This window comes from Rhopilema esculentum, chromosome 2, assembly GCF_057945365.1.
Source record: "Rhopilema esculentum isolate cy_ngs chromosome 2, ASM5794536v1, whole genome shotgun sequence".
Classification (NCBI taxonomy): Eukaryota; Metazoa; Cnidaria; class Scyphozoa; order Rhizostomeae; family Rhizostomatidae; genus Rhopilema; species Rhopilema esculentum.
Window position 1 is genome coordinate 130333 of NC_142816.1, and position 19713 is coordinate 150045.

The 19713-nt window shown below is 35.6% G+C and overlaps 2 protein-coding genes across 3 annotated transcripts; one reads left to right on the forward strand and one right to left on the reverse strand.

The window, feature by feature from the left end:
- Positions 1–344: 344 nt before the first annotated feature.
- On the forward strand, positions 345–9688 carry LOC135695501 (uncharacterized). Of its 2 annotated transcripts, none has more exons than XM_065214613.2 (7): positions 345–649; positions 890–1072; positions 6268–6307; positions 6818–7205; positions 7475–7602; positions 8260–8386; positions 8583–9688. In XM_065214613.2, exons 2-7 carry the CDS (start codon positions 985–987, stop codon positions 8868–8870), a joined length of 1059 nt encoding a protein of 352 aa, XP_065070685.2. In that variant the 5' UTR covers positions 345–649; positions 890–984; the 3' UTR covers positions 8871–9688. The 2 variants fall into 2 exon arrangements, with proteins under 2 accessions (XP_065070685.2, XP_065070686.2); XM_065214614.2 differs by having other exon boundaries at positions 983–1072.
- An 809-nt stretch (positions 9689–10497) lies between these two features.
- On the reverse strand, positions 10498–19241 carry LOC135695499 (uncharacterized). The gene is made up of 10 exons (XM_065214611.2): positions 18807–19241; positions 18009–18251; positions 17120–17529; positions 15703–15979; positions 15185–15363; positions 14055–14757; positions 13477–13662; positions 13275–13343; positions 12725–12954; positions 10498–12458 (listed from the first exon to the last, which is right to left on the reverse strand). The coding sequence occupies exons 1-10, from the start codon at positions 18979–18981 to the stop codon at positions 12342–12344; spliced, it is 2589 nt and encodes an 862-aa protein (XP_065070683.2). The 5' UTR covers positions 18982–19241; the 3' UTR covers positions 10498–12341.
- Between the last annotated feature and the right edge of the window lie 472 nt (positions 19242–19713).

Sequence of the window (19713 nt, forward strand, 5' to 3'; positions counted from 1 at the left end):
TGGGTTGGTATTTTCACGGGTCTCTATCCTTATTATGATTTCCATTATTTTTCATAGTGGTTATCACTATTTTTCACCTTAAGAAGTCCTACTCATCCTGTGATTTTCACCTACGATACGATCGATAGCTTCAACTTTAGGTGCGGTGCGACCATACACTGGTATGCCTATTTTGTGAGAGAAGAAACGAAATTCTTTCCATTTTTTATTCTAAGAAAAACAAAAGAATGAAGCCGCCCCCTGGAAGGCATGGAAGTCCGTGCCAACGTCCTGGAATTTTCAAAGGCTATTTCAACGGATAGGGACGCATGGATATGATGGTGTAAGTGCGTCAAGTGTTTAGCTCCCATGCTCACGAATGACGTCACAGTAGTCCGTCGACACCACAAGGAAAGGGATTGAGTTTGGCTAGAGCCGTAATTACAGCAATTTTGCGTTAAATTACCGAAACAGCCACATGAAAGTTCTTCGATTACAGATTTTGTTAGACATGTCGTGACATATTGCATGTGTATTTGGTTCAAGTGCTTTGTTCAGTATCAACAAGAATTGTTTCAGTGTGCGGTTATGGAAAAGTTCTTGCTTAGGCCGAATAGGCTAAGACTTGCAGCTCGATCTCATGTTGTATGAAGTGTTTTCTCCACTGCCAGTAAGTTAATTTATCCGAAATTACCTTGCTACCTTTATAAAATTCCGCATTAGATTTAATTTTATTCATCAGTTTTAAGCCGTCACCTTTTGTACTAAAATGGTACTCTAAATCGTCACCTTGAATTGGCAAATACCGGTGAATCGGCGTGATTCATAAAATTCAATCATATCCTCTGTTGTTGTAATTTTTACGGGAAAGCATTGAAATAACCGGTAGCTATATCGTTTGTCATTGTAGGAGTTGTTCGAAGAATTTCCTGAACTTGCGATACCTGCTTGAACGCCTGCAAGTAGATTTTGCTCTGGACTGACTATTCTTCGTTTTATTTAGCAATGATTTCAGCTACGCCAAATTCCGTTCGTTGGGACCAAGTTAACAGAGTTACTTACCGATTTCAAGCATTAAATTTTCAGAGCGATGGTAAGTCCTGTTTTTCAAATGATTAATATATTATTTTTGCTGTTTGAATTTAGCTATGGGTTCTATACTCAATCTCCCTCTGCACGTGCAATTTGCACATCACCTTACTGCTCTACTTTGTAACAAAATTTGCACCTTTGTACACCTTCAACCACTGTTTGTCTTGGAATGTCAGTAATATTTAAAATGTTAAGTGACATGAGCTACGTTGACGTTGTGAAGAAACTTAAGCAAATATGCTTTTAAATTCCGTTTAAATTAATAAAGTTGTTATTGTAATTTTTTCTCCTACTTTTGCTTGTCATACACTGTATTTTTAATTAAAAATTAGAAGTTCGAAATTAGAAGAAGAAGAAAATTAGAAGAAACTACTGACAGTAACATCTAGCCCACAGAATATATTCAATACTTAGTTAATAACCTACCTTTGAATTATTGTTTTAATCAAATATAGTTAAATTTGCATTACTTATCTATAAACTATTCTTAACACTTATAATTTTATTCTGAAATCAGTCAGTAAGATTAAAAGGAATCTCAAGCTATATGAGACCAATGCTACTGTCAGTAGTTTCACCATTTTTATGCGACATCGTAATCATTTGTTCAGACAATTTGATAAATTTCATGCAAGTTGGTGCTGTTATCAATATGTAATGTGAATTTGATCCCATAAGGGAAGATGTTGAAAAAGGAAAGTGCACTAATTCTTTAAGCTGATACCTAAAAATTTTGTCCAACCAATTTAAATTCATTCAAACCTATTAAAACTCCTTATAGTAGCACTATTTGAAATGTTAATGTGTATAGGGTGAGAATGAAATAAAAATAAACCTTTAAGACTGAAACTTAAGACTCGTCATTCATAACAAACTGAACCTTTGAGTCATAATTAGCTTTTTAGATTAATTTTCTTTCTTTAAATAAAATTTTGAGTAGAATGGGATTTTCCAAAGGGGCAAATTGAATTGCTGACCCAAAGCAACTGAGGAGAAGAGCTTTACCTATGAATTTCTTGAAATGGCTTTGTTGTTTCATTACTTTGGGCCTGCATTGAGATCCAAAAATTTGTACAAGTTGGGTTATGCTACTTGGCTTATGATATAGATCAGGAAGCCTGACATAGAAGAACTTTGTACCAAAGCCAGAATAACTTAATGTTTAGTGGAAGGAAACTGCTAGAAAGAAAATTTTAATCCTGTCATAATTTGATCCTGTCCTGTCATTGAATGCTATAATCCTGTTCTGTTATGTTTTGTTTTAGTTGTATATTTCAATAGGGCAAAGCATACTGTACTTTTTAATTCAAGAGGCGATGATAAATTCTACTAAAACTCATTTTGAACAGCCAAGTTTGAAAGTTTTTCAAATCTAGAGTAGGTTTTATAGAAGCGCTTTATTTCAAAAAATTTTACCACCAGGTTTTGCAAATTAATACCCAACTTGATAAAAATGTCTAATCTTTTCTTTTGAGTGGGTGTGGCTCTTCTGTTGATATTCTCATGTTCATGTTTTGGTGCTAAACTCTGCTAACCTCCCCTCCAATCTTGACTCAGTTGTTATTTTTCTAGTAATCAAGTTGAAAGGTTTGTGATTGTGTTCATACTCTAGGTTAGCAGTCTGGCAGCTTATAGCTGATACACACCTGCAGCTTGTGCCCTGGTACTTCTATTCTAGACCTATCAACCCACGTATTGATTCATCAACCTTTAAAAAATTTTACCAATAGGTTTTACAAATAAATACCCAACTTTATAAAATTACCTTACTCTTCCTTTGAGTGGATGTGGTTCTTCTGTTGATGTTCTTATATGTTTGATGCTAAATTCTGCTTAAATTTGCCCTCTCCAATCTTGCCTCAGTTGTTTTCCTTTTAGTAAACAAAATTAAAACATTTGTGATTGTGGTTACAAGCACATAGCCAGGCCTGTGTGATATGGGTGGCAAACTCCCTAGAACTGTTCAAGGCAGGGGTTTCAATGAAAACAATGAAAAATGCCATTAAGAAATTTAGAGACAAAATTCTTGGGCTGGTACTCTCTTGCTCAGGGGTGGCATTGCCGTCCCATGTCACCCCTCAGCCTGTGTAGTCATACTCTTCTATTTTATCCATTCTCGTCATTGAGAACAAATCTTTATTCCAAATATTCACTTTTTGTTATTATTGCTTTCTTTGAACTTCACTACACCATATGTTTCTACATGAAAAAATGTTGGAGTAATTTGCATCCTTTATCAATTTTAATGTGTTTTTAAATTCTATTCTTGCAAAGGTAGCATAAGTTTTTTATAATTTTATGGTAGGAAGTTCTCAAGAACTAGTAATCTATTACATGATTTATTGGAATTAACTGGCTGCTACAGAACAATCATTTAAGCACCTTTAATCCTCATTGTCCAAGTTCTTTGTGGGAAGTGTATGTTGGATGTCTTGATGTTTATATATTATTCAGCAGCACCATAGTGCCCTAGGAAACTAAAAATGTGCAGTGAATTTTTCTACAACTAAAGGTCAGCGTGACCTAGAGGTGTTGCTTCCATAAAATTTTTAGCTCCATTTTATTATTTGACTCAGGGTTGAAACCTTTTTCAACAGTTCTCTGATAGAAGGATTTATCAAGCAGAAAAACAAACTATTTTTGTTAGATCTGTGTTCTGGGAACAATTTTTCCTCCAAATTTATTTGATTTAATCTGGAATGTCTTCAATGTATTTCAATGAATGAATGAAGTCTTTAAAGATATATACCATCTAATTTGAGGTTCAGAATTCAGGGTAAAATTTTCAGGTGTATGGGTTGAATGTCTGTCCAATTTTCAACAAAGTTTGAAAGGAAATGAAAATTTAAAAAAAGAAGCATATGAAGTAGTATTTTACAAATTCCATCTATCTTTCTGGGTATATGTCGTCAGTCTTTTTCATTTTTTGCCAACTTTCTAAAATTTCTCACATATAGCAGAGTAACCCAAGTTATGTTTTACTCTCAGTGTAGTTTTGAATTTATAATCTTTACAAATCATTGATGAAACATGTTGGAATGTTGCATGATTTTAAAATGGTAATTGAAACAATGCAAGGTTTTAATTTTGAAAGTTGAAATTTCAAAGTTTGGATGATTCTAAGTAATTTTTAAGAGATTTCGGTTAAAATCACATTGATTATTGCACAAAAATATGTGACACCCTCTCTAGATCACCCTCTCTATTCGTCCTGCCTCTGGACAATACCAAAAACTGTGTTCATTTTACTTAATAATAAAACAAACAAGGTAGGATTTTAGCACATTATTATTTTTCCGGTTTCTTTTCTTGTTGATGACCTTCCTGACGATCTTGGATGGGCCGCCAGGTCTTCTGAGAGTCGGTTCATATCTCTACTTTCCAAAAGGAGTACATTTTGTTCACCTTTTGAGAATTACGGATATACACTTATACATAACACAGTTTCATATATAATTTGGAGTTATGAATCAGTTTTGTTAATGCCAATTAAATAGCTTGGAGTACGCTTTCAGAAAGGCTTATACTTAGCAATTACATAGATGGCTGAACTAGCGTGACATTCAGGTAGAATTTTGAACGTGGAAACACTACAAGAATAGAATAATGGCTAGGTGATCCTAAGAATATGTCTGCATAACATGGTCTATAAAACAGACTTGTTTTTGCAGATTTTTATAAAATAACGGATGTTAGGTCGATTCGGGACCTTCCAGTCTGACTTTTCATTTAGCGCTTCAAATTTTTTGATTTCGAGAGCATTTCCGGCATAGTTTTCATTTTTTTCATTTGAATTTTCAAAGAATCGATAATTCTCTGACGTTCGTTGGTTTACGACTGCGTCACTGTAGACTGAAATGACGTCATCAATACGTTGAGTTTTGTTCTGAACAATTTCGGATGCTCTCCCTCTGCTTTTGAAGGATTTTGCCATACTCATTAGATATCTTATTTATTTATCTTAAGTTTGATATGCTAGTATCGGTCCTTTCATTTCTTGAATCCAAAGTCTTTTCCCAATTCTTTAAATCATATCCAGCTGATGAATAGTGTAGCCTCTTATCAGTGAAGTTTGCTTTTGGTCACAGAAAAGGAATTGCTGTGTTTTGGTTTCGACTGTCAAATCACACTGTTCGCTGTTTTCCAGCAACCTTTTGTGGAGTCTTAAGAATTTTATGAAAAATTATACTATGGAAATTTGATTACTTTTAGATAGCACAGTTTACCATCTGATCCGCGATTTTCTCTTATCGGCTTTTGGTATCCTTTTTATATATCGTTAGAATCAGTAAATTGAAGCCAAGGCTGGCTTTTCTTATACTTCCCCCAAATTTGCTCCTAAATTGTTTAACGAAGTTATACAAATGTTGACATGATACTAAATTTTACTGCCGAAAAACATTGTTGTATATAATGCAAGTATTTTTTTCAGTAACTTTCGGAAATTTTGTAACCTATCGTGAAAGATTTTCTGCAATAACAACATTATCTATTTTATATTAATACTTTTTAAAGTACCCTAGCCGCTGCTTTTTCTTGATATCTCTTACATTCATTCTCATACTAGATTGCCAAGTTATACTGAGATGGTTTTGGTATTTCCCTGCGCTGGGAGCGAAAAGGGTTTTCAATGGAATGCAGAGAATCTTGGTTTTGGCTTACCCTGCGCACCCCTCCCTAAGAAGGTGTATCTTCGTGATAATATATAAAATAAAATAATTTAAATGATTGTAAAGAATGATTTTTTCTTGGTAAATACAGAAAGGATTGCCAAAATTTCATTGATATTTTCCTCGGTTACAAACCAAAACGCTTATCAGGGCCCCTAGCTCGTTAAAAATGCATTAGAGATTGCATGAAACAAAATAGAGAGAGAGCAACCCTAACAATGTCAAAAAACATTGAATTTTTTATAGAAACTTTTGAAAAAACTGGGGGGGGGCATAGAAACGCCACTGGCCCCGTAGAAATGCCACTGGTTTTCTTTGTTATTGTTATCGAACCTTCTTTTAGTATTTGTTCTTCTCAGTTCTTTTTTATTTTCAGTTTTAGTTTTCTTCTTTTTTGAGTTGAACCTCTCTCCAATTATTATTCTTGCTATCGAATGATCTTGTATGCTTTAGCTATTCATTGACTTCTCCTCACAACATAACAACCATAAGTTTAGACTCTAAATGTCTGCATTTTATTTTCTAGTTTTGGAAGCTTTGGTATTGAACTCGCCTCCTTTATCAAGGTTTGTGCCAATTAACTCTTGATTTCGTACACGTTTCATAGTTCTCACGCATCGTAATAATTCTCATTCTTTTGCGGCGATTTTGCTTGCGATTCGACAATTTTGCGTACGTATTTCCATTTAACGATTACGGGCTCGTGGGAACTAGCGACAAATTGCACATTGCAAATGCTCATTACTTGTCTGTTGACGCATGTTTACTGCGTTTTCAACAAAGAACTTTGACAATAATCTTCTTATTGTTAGAAAGAAATTTTCAAACGTCTTTTTTTAATAATAGTACTTATTGTTTAGACAAATGAAATTCTGCTCGTATCTTCCACAAACTATTCTATTGAAATACGTAAGAATCTCAAGCAGTTTAGCAGTACTTGGGTGAAGATTTTTCACAGTATCTAGAACAACGCATATTCAGTTTTAGTTTGATGTACATTTATGTATAAATTTTGTGTATATTTGTGGAGTTGCTACGTAAATTCTATTTGATAATCGGTTTTATTGTGTTTGCAGGAGAAGTAGAAGAAAGCCCATCATCAGAGGCTCAAGATCTGATTACTCTGGAAACAAGGTCGAATTTTTGAAAGCTAGGAGTCTAGAAAGACGTAGCTTGTCGTTTGACGAGGGCATTGCAGACAACCAAAAAAGTGATTTGAAATTTTATGAAAAATCACGTGTGAGTCATGACCGATACGTATCAGGCAGGGCTGTACATAGCCATGTTGTATTTGAACCAAGAAGAAGAGCAGTATTTGAAGCAATCGACAACGTTTCACATTGCAAGGGCACAAAGGATAGGCAAAAGTTAGAAAATTTCGAAAACGCTGATTCCGTTAGCTGTTTGTCAGTGGTTAATACTGAAACAGACGATAAACTTGACGAGGATCTCGATAAGAAATCGGTGAGGAAAGCTTCTTCTTTGCAGTCGATCAGTTTATCTGCTATTGATACCTAACAGTGAGTTGATAGGCCCATTTCTTCTGTCATGATGACAAAGATTTCTTGGGATTTTCTGTTGATTAATAGAAAATTTCCATTTTCAACTGTAATTTAAATACTTTCGTTTATGAATTACTTCTTATGTACTGAGTGTATGGATTGTTGCCTAGTGTCAACATTTACTTCATCTGTTCTTCGATCTTTAGACCTTAATTCCTGGTTACTTTTCAGAAAGAGTCTCTGATAAAATTAATCAATGACCTGCGAAATGAAATCAGGGAATTAAAAGGGAACGGCGATCAAAGTAGTCCGTGCTCAGAAAAGAAGTCGGATAGCAAGGAGACTGTGGATGTAAAAAGGTAAACGTCTTTAGCGTTTGCAGGTAACTGTTATGTAAGATGTGCCTATGCGGCCTAATTTAATGCGGTCCCATTTTATTTGCGATATTCTCCTCGGTATGACATACTTAGTGTTCATCTTACTGAAATTAGTAATAAATATGAATGTTTAAATTAGAATAGAGGCAAAACCCGTTTGCCTATAGAGCAGCGCTTGTGTATAACAAACTCTGGGTTCCATTTCTGAATTTAGCTTTACAATAAGTTCCGGTATTTAAATTATTTTTGAATACATGTACGAATCAGGCAAAATTTTCCGTAAGCATTCAAAGTGCTTTGCATCCGTTTCATGCAATGGAAAATTTGTAATGTCAGAATAGGGTGATGAAGATTCTTCCTTAACCACACGGAATTTAATGTTAGAATATTATTCCTTATCCACCATATACCTCTCCCATCTTGAGGCTGTTAGTTGATATTTACACCTAACTTAGATTTTTGCATGTACAAAAGCTGGAGATCAAAAGAAAGCAGAACAAAGTGAATGGCTTTCCAGTTTCGTAAATTTTCTCAGAAAGGGGGCTTAAAGCTGGAGGAATTTTAAGGTCCCTACCATGTCAGCAATTGGTTGTAAGGTATTCAGTAGATTTATGTGTTTAAACATGTTTATTTATCCAGCAAACCCTGCTGCCGCTGCAATTCTTCTGGAGTTTGCCTTGACCAGCCTGAATCTCCAGCGAAGAAGGACCATCTGCAGTACGACAAGGATCTGCTTTACCCTCATATGCAACAACTGGAATTCGAGGTACCAGTCAAATTCTTGATAAAGTCGTTTGTCGTTTGCTCTTAACCTAAAGGGACAAGTGAAGATGCAAAGACAGAAGATTTATGCAGAGTTTATTTATTGTCCCTAGCTAAGTTTAGCAGCTTTTTGCAAATTTCCGTGTTGTGTACGTCAGATTTCGATGCTAAGTGTAAACAAAATTTTATTGGTCTTTCAGATACGCAGAACTCGGAAAATAGCAACCATGTTTGAAGAAGAGATAACTGGGTTGAAGGACCGTTTCTCTAATGTTTTGGTTAGGACAAACCACTTGACGAAAAACAAATGTTCCGCTGTCAACCCGGTGGCTTTGGAGAGGACAGAAAAGTTAGATGAAATGTGCAATGGAGTTTCCAGTGTAACAGAGGAAAGAGATAGCCATCTCTCTCAAAACGAAACAAATGATAAATGCGATGAAAGCTCGACAAGTATGATAAAGCTAGATACGGTTTCTGTAATAGGTTAACGCAGCTGCATCGAATTGAAACAAAGTTACGTTTCTAAATATATGTACATTGCTCTAGTTTTATCAGTTTGCGGTCGTTCTGACCATCTCCCTGCGCTGGAAAAGGACTCTTTTCCATTCCCTGAATTTAAATGTTTATGTGAGATAGCGGGTGAAAGCGCAAATGTATTATAAGAGACGGCATTGTTGCTATATTTCCCTCGAAACTCATACAATCCATCCCAGTAGTTGTATACGTGTTTTATAGAAGCAACCTGTAAATGTTAAATTTATATTTAATTTTTCACACTTGTTCCAATATTTTATCTCCCGATCCACCGCAGATTTGATGCAGTCGACGAAATTCATTCAGAGCGATGAAATACACAGATATCAAAGACACCATTTTGTCAATCACGCCATTCACAAATACGTTGCTCCGTGCATTACCCCGCAACTGATCTAAATGTAATTTCCTACTTGGCAATCGTATTTCCAAAAATTTTCCTCTACTCATACATTTACATATTCATCGGTTTCAAAGGCTATTGTATTGACACTCCTTTTTGGAAAAGTTCAAACACCAGATTTTCTCAGCAAAGTTTATGAACAAGGATTTTTGGCAACAGCAGAAAGTTAGTAGGTGCTTACTCTGATGAATGTTGCTGCAAGTGACTGCCCTAGACGATATTTTCGTTGATTTTATTTAGCTGTTGTTGCCTGTACTTAATTTGCTGCTAAGCTCGCAATTTGTACACTCCTCAATTTGGTGTATGTCGTGAACGGTGTTTTAAACATCGCAATGTACGTGTTAAGTATGCATTAATATATTCAACCAAGTCAGTGTTAGTTTCTTTGGCCTAATCTAATTATGTTTCTTATTTTTGGTGTACTCGCAATCTTGTATCAAGGTTCCTATGACTCTGTGGCCCAGAGGGAACCAGAGCGACCCAGAGGGAACCAGAGCGACCCAGAGCGACCCAGAGCGACCCAGAGCGACCCAAAGGGAACCAGAGCGACCCACAGCAACCCACAGTGACTCTGTGGAAAAGTTTTGATATTACGATTAGCAGACTCTGCTACATAAAAGCAGAATGTAATTTGTACATAGGCCTGCCATTTATCCCTAGAAGATTGGCCATTGGGTCTTCGTCGTCAGGACCTTGTTTTCGTTGACGTTATGCCGGTCCTAACGATCAATTAAGAGACTTACGAAGGCAGAGTGGTTTTATCGACCACAATATGACAAATAAACATTTTTCTGACACACGCTATGGCTTAGGTCATTTAGCGTTTCTTTGTCTTTATTAATTTTTATTGTAGAACTGTACACGACAAACATGAGAGAGTATTACAGCAAATCCTATCTTGATAACGATACCACTCTTGTAAACCCCTACCCTATGAGATACGCTCCACTAGCTTAGCTGTGTGAATTTGATACCCCCTCTTTTGAAGAACACTTATTAGATGATCTGTAAGGGGGCCTATGCCCCGCCATATGGGACCAAAGCCTATTGTAAAAAATATATGATGTGATTGTATTGTACATTGTAAATGTATTGTTTAAATCTAATATAAATCTGTTGAACAATTCATATCGACGTTATTTCTCCTAACTTAAAGCGTGTCCACTTGACATTTATAAATTGTGGTCGGAAATTTCAGATATATAAGGTCTGAATTTGTTTGCAAATATATAAGGGCTGAATTTGTTTGCGAATATATAAGGTCTGAATTTGTTTGCAAATATATAAGGTCTGAATTTGTTTGCAAATATATAAGGTCTAAGCGCGAACGATATGCGTAGTGACATTTCCCGCCAAATCTGACTCGATTTACACATTGCACGTTGCACAAAATGGCTGCGAATGCTTCCAATATCAGCATGAAATGGCTTAGTTTTGTGCCCACAATACCATAAACTAGCCCATCTTCTTGGGGAAGTCGTTGCTCAAGCTTCCACCACAATGGCAACGGTGGAAACAAATCCCGTTTGAAAGAAGCCATTTTGTTGGCCGACTCAAAGGCAGACCAAGTTGTGCGAGCAAACCAGATCCTATTTCAGAGAGTAAGGTCACAAGTTGGAAATTAGCAAATTCACAAGTTGGAGGCACAATATGTTTTGGCGGGAACTGTCATTGCGCATATAATTTGCGCTTAGACCCTATATATTTGCAAACAAATTCAGACCTTATATTTCTGAAATTTCCGAAAACAATTTATAAATGTCAAGAGGGCACGCTTTAAGTTAAATGAAGTAACGTCGATATGAATTGTACAACAGATTTATATTAGATTTAAACAATATATTTACAATCACACCACATATTTTGTATAATAGACTTTTGTCCCATATGGCGGGGCATATAGAACAGCAAACCGAGTCGAGATACGTCAGTCTTTCAAAAGTATCTCGATTTCCGATTAAACCTTTTTAATAAACAACAAGAAATGCCAAACAGTGGATGCTTTCATAGTCTCAACAATTCATCAACGTTGATTCATGTTCTTTTGAAGAAGCCACAGAAGAAAATTTTCGAAAATCATGTTAGAAAACACAGAACCTAAGCATCCTGTAGCGAAAGCGTATCAGTACGGTCAGATGTCCTACCTTAACTATTTCTTCAGTGTCATGATTTCTTGGTGTTGCCATAAAGCAGGGCTTCCACAAGTTTGAAAGTAGTCAGGTGGCTATATTAGTTTATATTCAGTGGAAGACTTCTAAATAAAAGGGTATCTTGTCAATTTAGATGAACAAGAGTGAATCCAGACAAGACTATAGTCATCATATATTAAGAAAACGACCCTGTAAAGTTTTTAGAAGTCGAGTCATCATTTTAGAAATCGAGTCAGCCTCGGGTTATTGAAAGCAGGAAATGTGTACAGTGCCCAGTGGAATTTATAACCGTTCCTGCAAGGAGACCCCTTGGTAAAGGCTTTATCTGCTTCACGTTTATTTCTTCCTTTCTTTTCCACCAACAGATGTACAACTGGTCTTATGGGTTTTGCAGAAGACTTTTAAAGGCTTCTGTAAGACAAAGAGGTACAAGATCTTGACTAAGGCCCCGTTTACACGATGATTTCAAATTTATCAGGTGCCACAAGCACACTATTATCAATTCGTTGTTTTTCGCATACCCTACTTTGCCCTACTAATGGTTAAAGAGAAACACTAGACATTTGGAATTCTGACAAAAGACTTCCCCGTATGTAACAAATTTTTTTGACGGAAAAATGTCGAAAACCGTTTGCTAGCCTCTGCCAAAAAAATTTAAAACATATAAAAAACATGGTTCATAATTGGCACGGGAAAAAGAATAATCTTCTTAATTCTGTCTCTGCAAAAAGATGTAAAGTGAGTAGGAAAAGAAAGGATACCCTGCTTCGTATCATTTGTTTCATGTACCCACACAAACAACTTTGTAATGAAATAGCATACACTTTCATTCCAGTTAACACTTTGTTGATGCTATCAAAACTGATTGCAATCTAATTGCACCTTTCCATAGACCTTTTCAGTCCACGAATGTTTGTTTGTATGCTTCTGACTTTAGCACCGAACCTCGGCTGGTTTGATTCATCACTGTGAACCAAGTCAATGAGATCCTGCGATGAAAAAAGCGAAACATTAAAAAATGAACCGCGTTTGAAACTGTGACCTGCTGAGGAGGCATCTGGGATCACAAGTACGAGGGTGCGTTTGATGATATTCAAACGACACTTGATTTTGAGAAATCGAATAAAAAATTTCTGGGAAGCTATATTGGCGTTTCAAGTCATAATACCATGAGCCCCCAACCCAAAAAGTAAATTTTTAGTCAATTTCAAAATTTCAGATGTGTTTAAAGAGGTTACTTTAACAAGAATCTCACCTTTTTGATTCTGCGAAGCTCTTTGGCAGCAGTGACGGTGCTCTCAGAAGGAATGTTTGATCTCTTAAATGCAGCTTGCCCGACTTCGTGTAGTTCATTCATATACCCAAGGAAGTTCTGGTCTTTTTCCTTCTTCAATATGTGTTCAATTTGACTTCTGAATCTTGGCAGCATGAGACTGTGTTCATCTGCCATTAGGTGTCTTGCCTTATAATTCCATTTCTTTGTGCCTTAGGAAACCAATATTAAGGAATTATAGAACATCATGAAATTCCGCAATAAGTAAGCTACCGAAAATTTTCTAAAATTGGAAACAGCTCATGTGTCCGAATTTGACTACAGAAATGATAATTTAGATTTATATTGATGATGCAGTTAATATTTTGAGCATTTTGTCTGAGAGGCCTTCCTTTTCAATTCTCAATCCCAAAATGTAAAATTTTGGAGGTAAAAGTCGTCCAAAATTTGCCATTCATAATTTGCAGAAAAATTAACATCTTTTATTAATTCGCTGGTGTATTTGCACATTAAACATAATGTCAAGGCTCACCATCTTTTGCTTTGTTATACCAATGATAGAGATCCTCTTGTTCTTCGTGTGTCATGTTGTGCTTCATTTCTGGAAATATAAAATCCAATTGTTAATAAAATATAAGTGTCGTTCTACCGTTCATTACACTACCGTTCATTACAGCATCCATTTATTTTGTATGGGAATATTATATATATATTATATGTATTATTGACATTACCTGTGGACATTATCTCACGTCTCAAGTCATCAACACCTTGCTGCATAGTCCTTTTTGTTGCTTGGTAACCCTCACGAACATTAATCATCGAATCATGCAGTGACCTTAGTCCATCGGCAATCATGCTGTATTTGTCAATAACTTTGCTGATCTGCAAGCATGGTTTCGCATGATGCTTATGCCAATCTAGATATTAAATAGAGAAATTTCATACCCGAGTCTTTCGTGTATTCATAGACCGAGTTCTAAAAACTATTGAATAGTTTTTAATTGAAAATGATCCTTGACAATTATCCAGGTAGCAAGAGTAATGGAGTAATGGTGTATTTTGACCCCGCCTATAAAACCTTTCAGATTGATCCGGGTCCGCTTAACTTAGAATACTATGAAATTCCCATTGCTAATTAGAATAAGTAAAATGTCATTTTCAGTTCGAAAATTGCCACCATTTGTTTATTGCAATGATAAAGGAGGGAAATGTTTAAAAGAAAAACGAATCTCTGCATTTACTGTAAAGAGATATAAAATCAGACTTTTTCTTAACAATCTAAAATTAGAAGGTAATGAGAGCAAATTACCTTCATGGAGAGTCCTTTTCTCGGCTGGAATATTTGAGTCCTCCAGAGGTGTGTGATCAAAGTTGCTATTGTCAAAACCTTCCACCAAAACCCAAGGTGCGCCATTCTTAAAGGCGTTAACAGTCGATGCACTTCTTGTCACAATTGCTGGCAAGGGCTCCTCTGCAAGTCTTCTATAATACATTTCCTCAGCTGTAGGAACATAGTCTCTCTTCCGGCGATCCTTTGTCTCTTTTTTCACATCCTTCTCTATGTCTTCTTCTTTCTTGCCCAAGTCATTCTTATTATTTTCAAACTCCCTTGCTTTTCCATCAATGTTTGGCACTTTTTGGATCATTTTCTTCGTCCCCTTGTACTTTTCCTCTACCGTATCGGCAGCAAGGTTCTCCCAGAACTTCAAATTAACGCACAAGTCACCAGTGTAATCAGCCTTCAATCCAAAAATGACGAATTTGCATGTTATACCAACGCATGCATTGAAGTCACTAGTGAGCTTGCCTCTTAGTTCTAGCAGTTCAACTTTAAACAAATTATCCCCAACCCAATTCATGATATTTTTCGAAATTTCAATTCCAACTTTTACTACATCTTGCACGAACTTCAGAATATCAATAGCAAATCCAACTAAATGCTTAGCCATTGTCACGAAGCCTTTTCCCACGTCAATAAGACCTTTTCCTACCTCTGATAGTCCAATCAATATCTGAAAAGAAAAATAAACACATCAGGTACCAATCACAAAAAGTATCATCAATATCAAGTTAAAACAACAGGAAGTACCTGGACAGAGAATATGTATTTCATTATAAGTAAATTAATATTGTTATGAGCTTCGAACATTATAAAATTTGAAATTTGAATGTTCTAGCACGAGCTTGTGACTATTCATTCTTCAACAATTTATTCTGTTCCCGCTCCTTTGATTTTGTCGAACGTATTACATGCTATTTTTCCATTAGCACAAAATGCATAAGTTATTCCAAAACACGTTGTTCAATCTCATATCTATTAACATTCATGACAGCACCGTTTTTATGATGGAAGATATATATTATGCTTGAGCAACTTTTAATTGATTTAATTCAAGACCATACATAATGAGTAACCTTAGAAATCGTTCAAATCAATACCTTAATGCCAGTCTGTTCTGCCCATGCAACGAACTTTTTGGCCGCCTTCTTAATCTCGCAAGCAGCAATGCAAATAACGTTTGGAGCTTTCCATTTGCAGTTGTTCCAAGTTGGGCAGCCAACCCACCACCACCAGATCTTGAAGCATTCTGACTTCCAGTCCAAGAACGGTATGCAAACTACAACGAGATGAACAAAACATTTCCTTAAAAACGTAGTCAGCATAGATATACGAACATAACACAATTCTAATAAGCTGAAAAAAGGCCAAGTTTGAAGCGCAAGCAAAAGAGTAAAGTAAAAACGTCTTTTTTCGCAGAGAATTTCATGCCATGATGCCTCCTTCAAAGCCAGTAAAAGGAATTGTTTGGCCTTTGCTAGAAGGAGTACGTAATTCACAAGTAAATTAATTGGATTCCCAATTGCAAGTCGAAAATCGATGGTAAATTAAGAAACACTGTAGGAGTCCCTAAACACTAAAAGTTATCTTACAAAGATGTTTGATTAGCTTTTCTTACCATCACCGCATTCACTTTTGCAACTTTTTGCAAACTCTTTCTTCGCTTCTTCAATTTCTGCCGCCCTTTTTCTGAGTCTGTTCTGATAATCGTCAATCGACTTTTTCCAGCCATCCATTTTCTTCTCAGCATCTTCAACTTTTTTTTGAGCATCTGCGACTCTTCTTTTGGCCTCTTCTAGTTTCTTAACTGCAATATCTTTGGCCTTGTCTAGATATTTTATCGCAGCATCAGCGATTTGTCTCAAATGGAAGTCTATTTTGACATTTGCCACAAACTAAAGAGAGAATCCAAGATATATTTATTTGATTCTATTTATCTGAAATTCTTAGCAAAGGCAGCTTTCATTAAGATGAAAATTTATAAATAATATTGATACATTTGTCAAATTAAAAAAACCGTGAGCAGTTCCATCAGAGGATATGAAGCTTCGGCAAGCTATCTTCTAATAATCATGATTGATCAATTTACTCAAAATCAAAAGCTGGCTTTAGTTCAAATGAAATTAAAAACAATGGATTATAATTGATATATTGTAATTTGGAAGCAATCAGCCTGTGATATTTCATTGAACCGGCAAACTAGGTCAAACTTAGTTCGATAATCCCCGAAACAGTTGTTCCATTCTGAATGATAAAAAAACCTGTTGCATTTGTTCCTTTATCACAATGCCTCGATTTAAGCAAAACAATATCGTTTCTGGGACATTTGAAAATGTTGGCAAGCCAAAAGCATTTGTACATTTTGCATATGATATATAATTTGACGACATCGGTAACTCAAAACAAAAAAATCACTTGGTTGCAACTACCGCCAAGAAGGATGACTACCGTCATGAAATATTGTTATGAGTGAGGTACACTGTGGGGGACCAACGGCAAAATGCTCTGAACCTTCGAAGAGAAATTTCTTTAGGTATCTCTTGCAGTTTTTTTATCTTAATCCTATGTTGAAGAAGCATTCGGGTAAGAGACTAGCAGCGCTCTTGTGCATCCCCTGTGTCGTGACTCTATATGAGTGCTTGGTTATTGAAATATTTACAGAGCATGGATCTTAGGAGAACTCAGGGGAAGCTGCTGTGATGCTAAAGGTTGGTGTTTTAGCAAACAGTAAGAGTATTTACTGGAAAATCCAGATTGTCCAAAAAACTGTAATGGCGACATGTTTCGGATTATTGGTAAAGCCCGATCGTCGTTCCATCTAGCAGTTTTGAATCTATCTACATAAGCACGAAAAAACCGCTATTGTATAGACAGGAGTTCGTTGTTCGTATTCACCTTAGGACTCCATTGATAACAATCTCAATAGGCAAGCGACGAAAGGCTTTAGTATACTCGAATATTTGCTTTTTTCAATGCCATTTCTTAGTTTTTTACAATCAAAAGATTGATTAAAGCAGTTCTTTAGATATACTCACGGAAAAATGAAGCGCTGCCAAATTTCCATAAGCAGCTTGTACAACCAAATCTGAGCGAATCATTCCCCATATATCGGTTGTCATCTGAAATTTGAACCCAGTGTCTGAAACGTCTATATAAACATATTTTGAGATTCCAAGTAACGATATATAGCCCTCAATCTGGACAGTCACTGAATCTGGCTTGAGGTAAATAAACGCCTTAGGGCCGTTGACTCCATCTGTTTCATTCCTTTGCAGGGTTATCAGCCCTCCGGCCCAGGAAATTGGAGAAAGTGCTACGTCGATGAGAAGTTTTTCTGGAGGGTTTATAAGAATTTCGGCACAAACTTTAAAACCAAGAAAGTTTAATGTCCCTTTGAGATATAGACCCTTTTGTATATTCAAATCGAGTGCTTCAATTGTCTCCCCTGTGAAGAAAATAAAATTCATCCGGTACTTTGTTAAGACAAGTTGCGAAGGAGTGAAATTAAAGTGACATTTTGAACTATGATATGGCACTGCTTTTTTGTGGAAAAGTTGATGATGTTGAAACGGAAAACAAAAGATTCTCCACTTGATTTTCCCAACAATGTATAAAATGGAACTGAAGAAAAGAACGTTTTGATAAAAACTAGCGATTCAAATTTTAACATCGTCAATGTCAAGACCTGTGCATATAGACTTTGATTACAAAAACCTGTCTCGATTATCTGCCTACAATAAAGCCAATAAAGGCTTATAAAACTAAGTTGTTGTCTCGTTGTAGAATAGCTAAATGATTCTTTCATAAGCAATGATAAATTGTTGCTTTCATGCAGCTTACAGACCCAGCAGCTAAACAACAGATCTTCAGCAGCAGAGTGAATGTTAAAGTTGCTAATACAACAGCCATTTAAAATGAACTCACCTTCCATACTGTATGAAACCGTTAATCCTTCTGGAAATCCGCTTTCTGCTACCACTCTAGGAACTTTAGGTTTACCCAACTTGAATGCTTTGAAAATTTGACTCAGAGTAAACTTGTTAACAGACCCAAAGATATAATTGTCATCTGGATTATTGAAATCGATACCAAAGTAGATTGAGATCTTGATAGCATGATCATTGGAGCCAGCTTCTATCACACCAACCCAAACAGTTCCTCCAAATTCTAACAGAGATCAGAGAATAAGAATTTTGCAAGCAAAAATAAACATTCTATCTTCTTATGGCAGACTACTGTTGTAGATTCTTTACGGTATTAACTATTAGCAAAGATTTTGCTTTTAGTTATAAGCTCTTTAAGGAAATACTCTGCTATCGAGACTGAAATCATCACATGTAACAATAAATTTTTCAGTATCCTCAGATCACATAAAAAAATTGTTTCCTTTTTTTACACACACAACAGAAAAAGTATGACCTAATTATTGAAAATAGAAAAGTAAATTGGATGAAAGATTCCTCTTGCTAAAAAACTTATAGTAATACGGGAGAGCATCACTTGCGTTTTTTTGAAACCTTTATCTTTTATGACCCTTCACTCTGGGCTAAATTATTTCTAATAAATTGCTGTATTAAATGAATCACTGATTTCAATTTCTGATAAACCAGTCTTATTATACCGAGTGTTTAAATGAGAAGGGACCGATTGCAATCGTGTTAAAGGGTATCAAGATTAACAAACCTACTTTATACATCAAAGTTAAAAGGTCATGACACGTACGAAAAGTTGGAAGTACACCTCCACCACCAACAGATATGCCTATCGCAAGATTCAAGTTGGCAAGAGCAAGGTATTCGAATTTAAAAGGATTCCTCCAGGTTCCAGCCATGGCGAATTCCAAGCTGAGTTTTCCATTAAGGCTTGCCTCGATGGTACCTAGAATAAGAACGGTCATTATGATTGGAAGTATGCATAAGTGCCTTAGAAAGATAAAAATTTTAAAAATTCAGAATTCTCGCACAAAATATTTGAAAATGGCCTAAATTACCTTTCGGGTCAAAATTTGATATGCTTCTAAGTAAGAAGCTATTATAGAACTCATTCGTTTAGCAACGTAACCTTTGCATATTGTTTTCACAGCTCCACAAAAACCCACATTATCATTTTCAGCACACTAATCTTGTATTTTTCCCAATTAATTTTGACACCTTTATCAACTCAACAGCCCTTACTTTCACTGGTTTATGTCTATATTAGAAGTATTAATTTTAATAATATCTATTTTACATAAAAACATGAAAATCATTGCTTTTAAAGTTAGTCCAGATTAGTTAGTAAAGTTAGTCAAAATTAGTCGCCAATTATCACGATAAGTTATATTGTTGATGGCATTTACTATGGCATCATGTTATTTTGCATTAAACAAGACGCCATTTTGTTAGTGAACGATTGCCAATAGGATTTTCATGTCAATGAAAAGTTCTCCTTCCAATAAATTGGTGGTCACGACGTACTCTCACAGGTTAATTGCTTTTTTTCTTTTGATAATATTTATAATGAAGTTTATTCTAATCGATATTAAAACTTAATATTCATAACTATTGTACATGATTTGGAACTTGAAAATTTTTTTTTAAAAAAATGAGACAAAAAGATTTAAGTCGGTACTAAAATAAAGTGCCATTTT

Bases quoted from the DNA above. Each gene is read 5' to 3' on its own strand.
- LOC135695499 (XM_065214611.2), bottom strand. From the start codon at position 18,981: ATGACCGTTCTTATTCTAGGTACCATCGAGGCAAGCCTTAATGGAAAA. The intron at 15,980-17,119 runs GTGAGTATATCT...TTCTCTCTTTAG, and splicing joins TGGCAGCGCTTCATTTTTCC to TTTGTGGCAAATGTCAAAAT. The intron at 13,663-14,054 runs GTAATTTGCTCT...TTTAATATCTAG, and splicing joins GAAAAGGACTCTCCATGAAG to ATTGGCATAAGCATCATGCG.
- LOC135695501 (XM_065214613.2), top strand. From the start codon at position 985: ATGATTTCAGCTACGCCAAATTCCGTTCGTTGGGACCAAGTTAACAGA. The intron at 1,073-6,267 runs GTAAGTCCTGTT...TTTATTTTCTAG, and splicing joins ATTAAATTTTCAGAGCGATG to TTTTGGAAGCTTTGGTATTG. The intron at 7,603-8,259 runs GTAAACGTCTTT...TTATTTATCCAG, and splicing joins GAGACTGTGGATGTAAAAAG to CAAACCCTGCTGCCGCTGCA.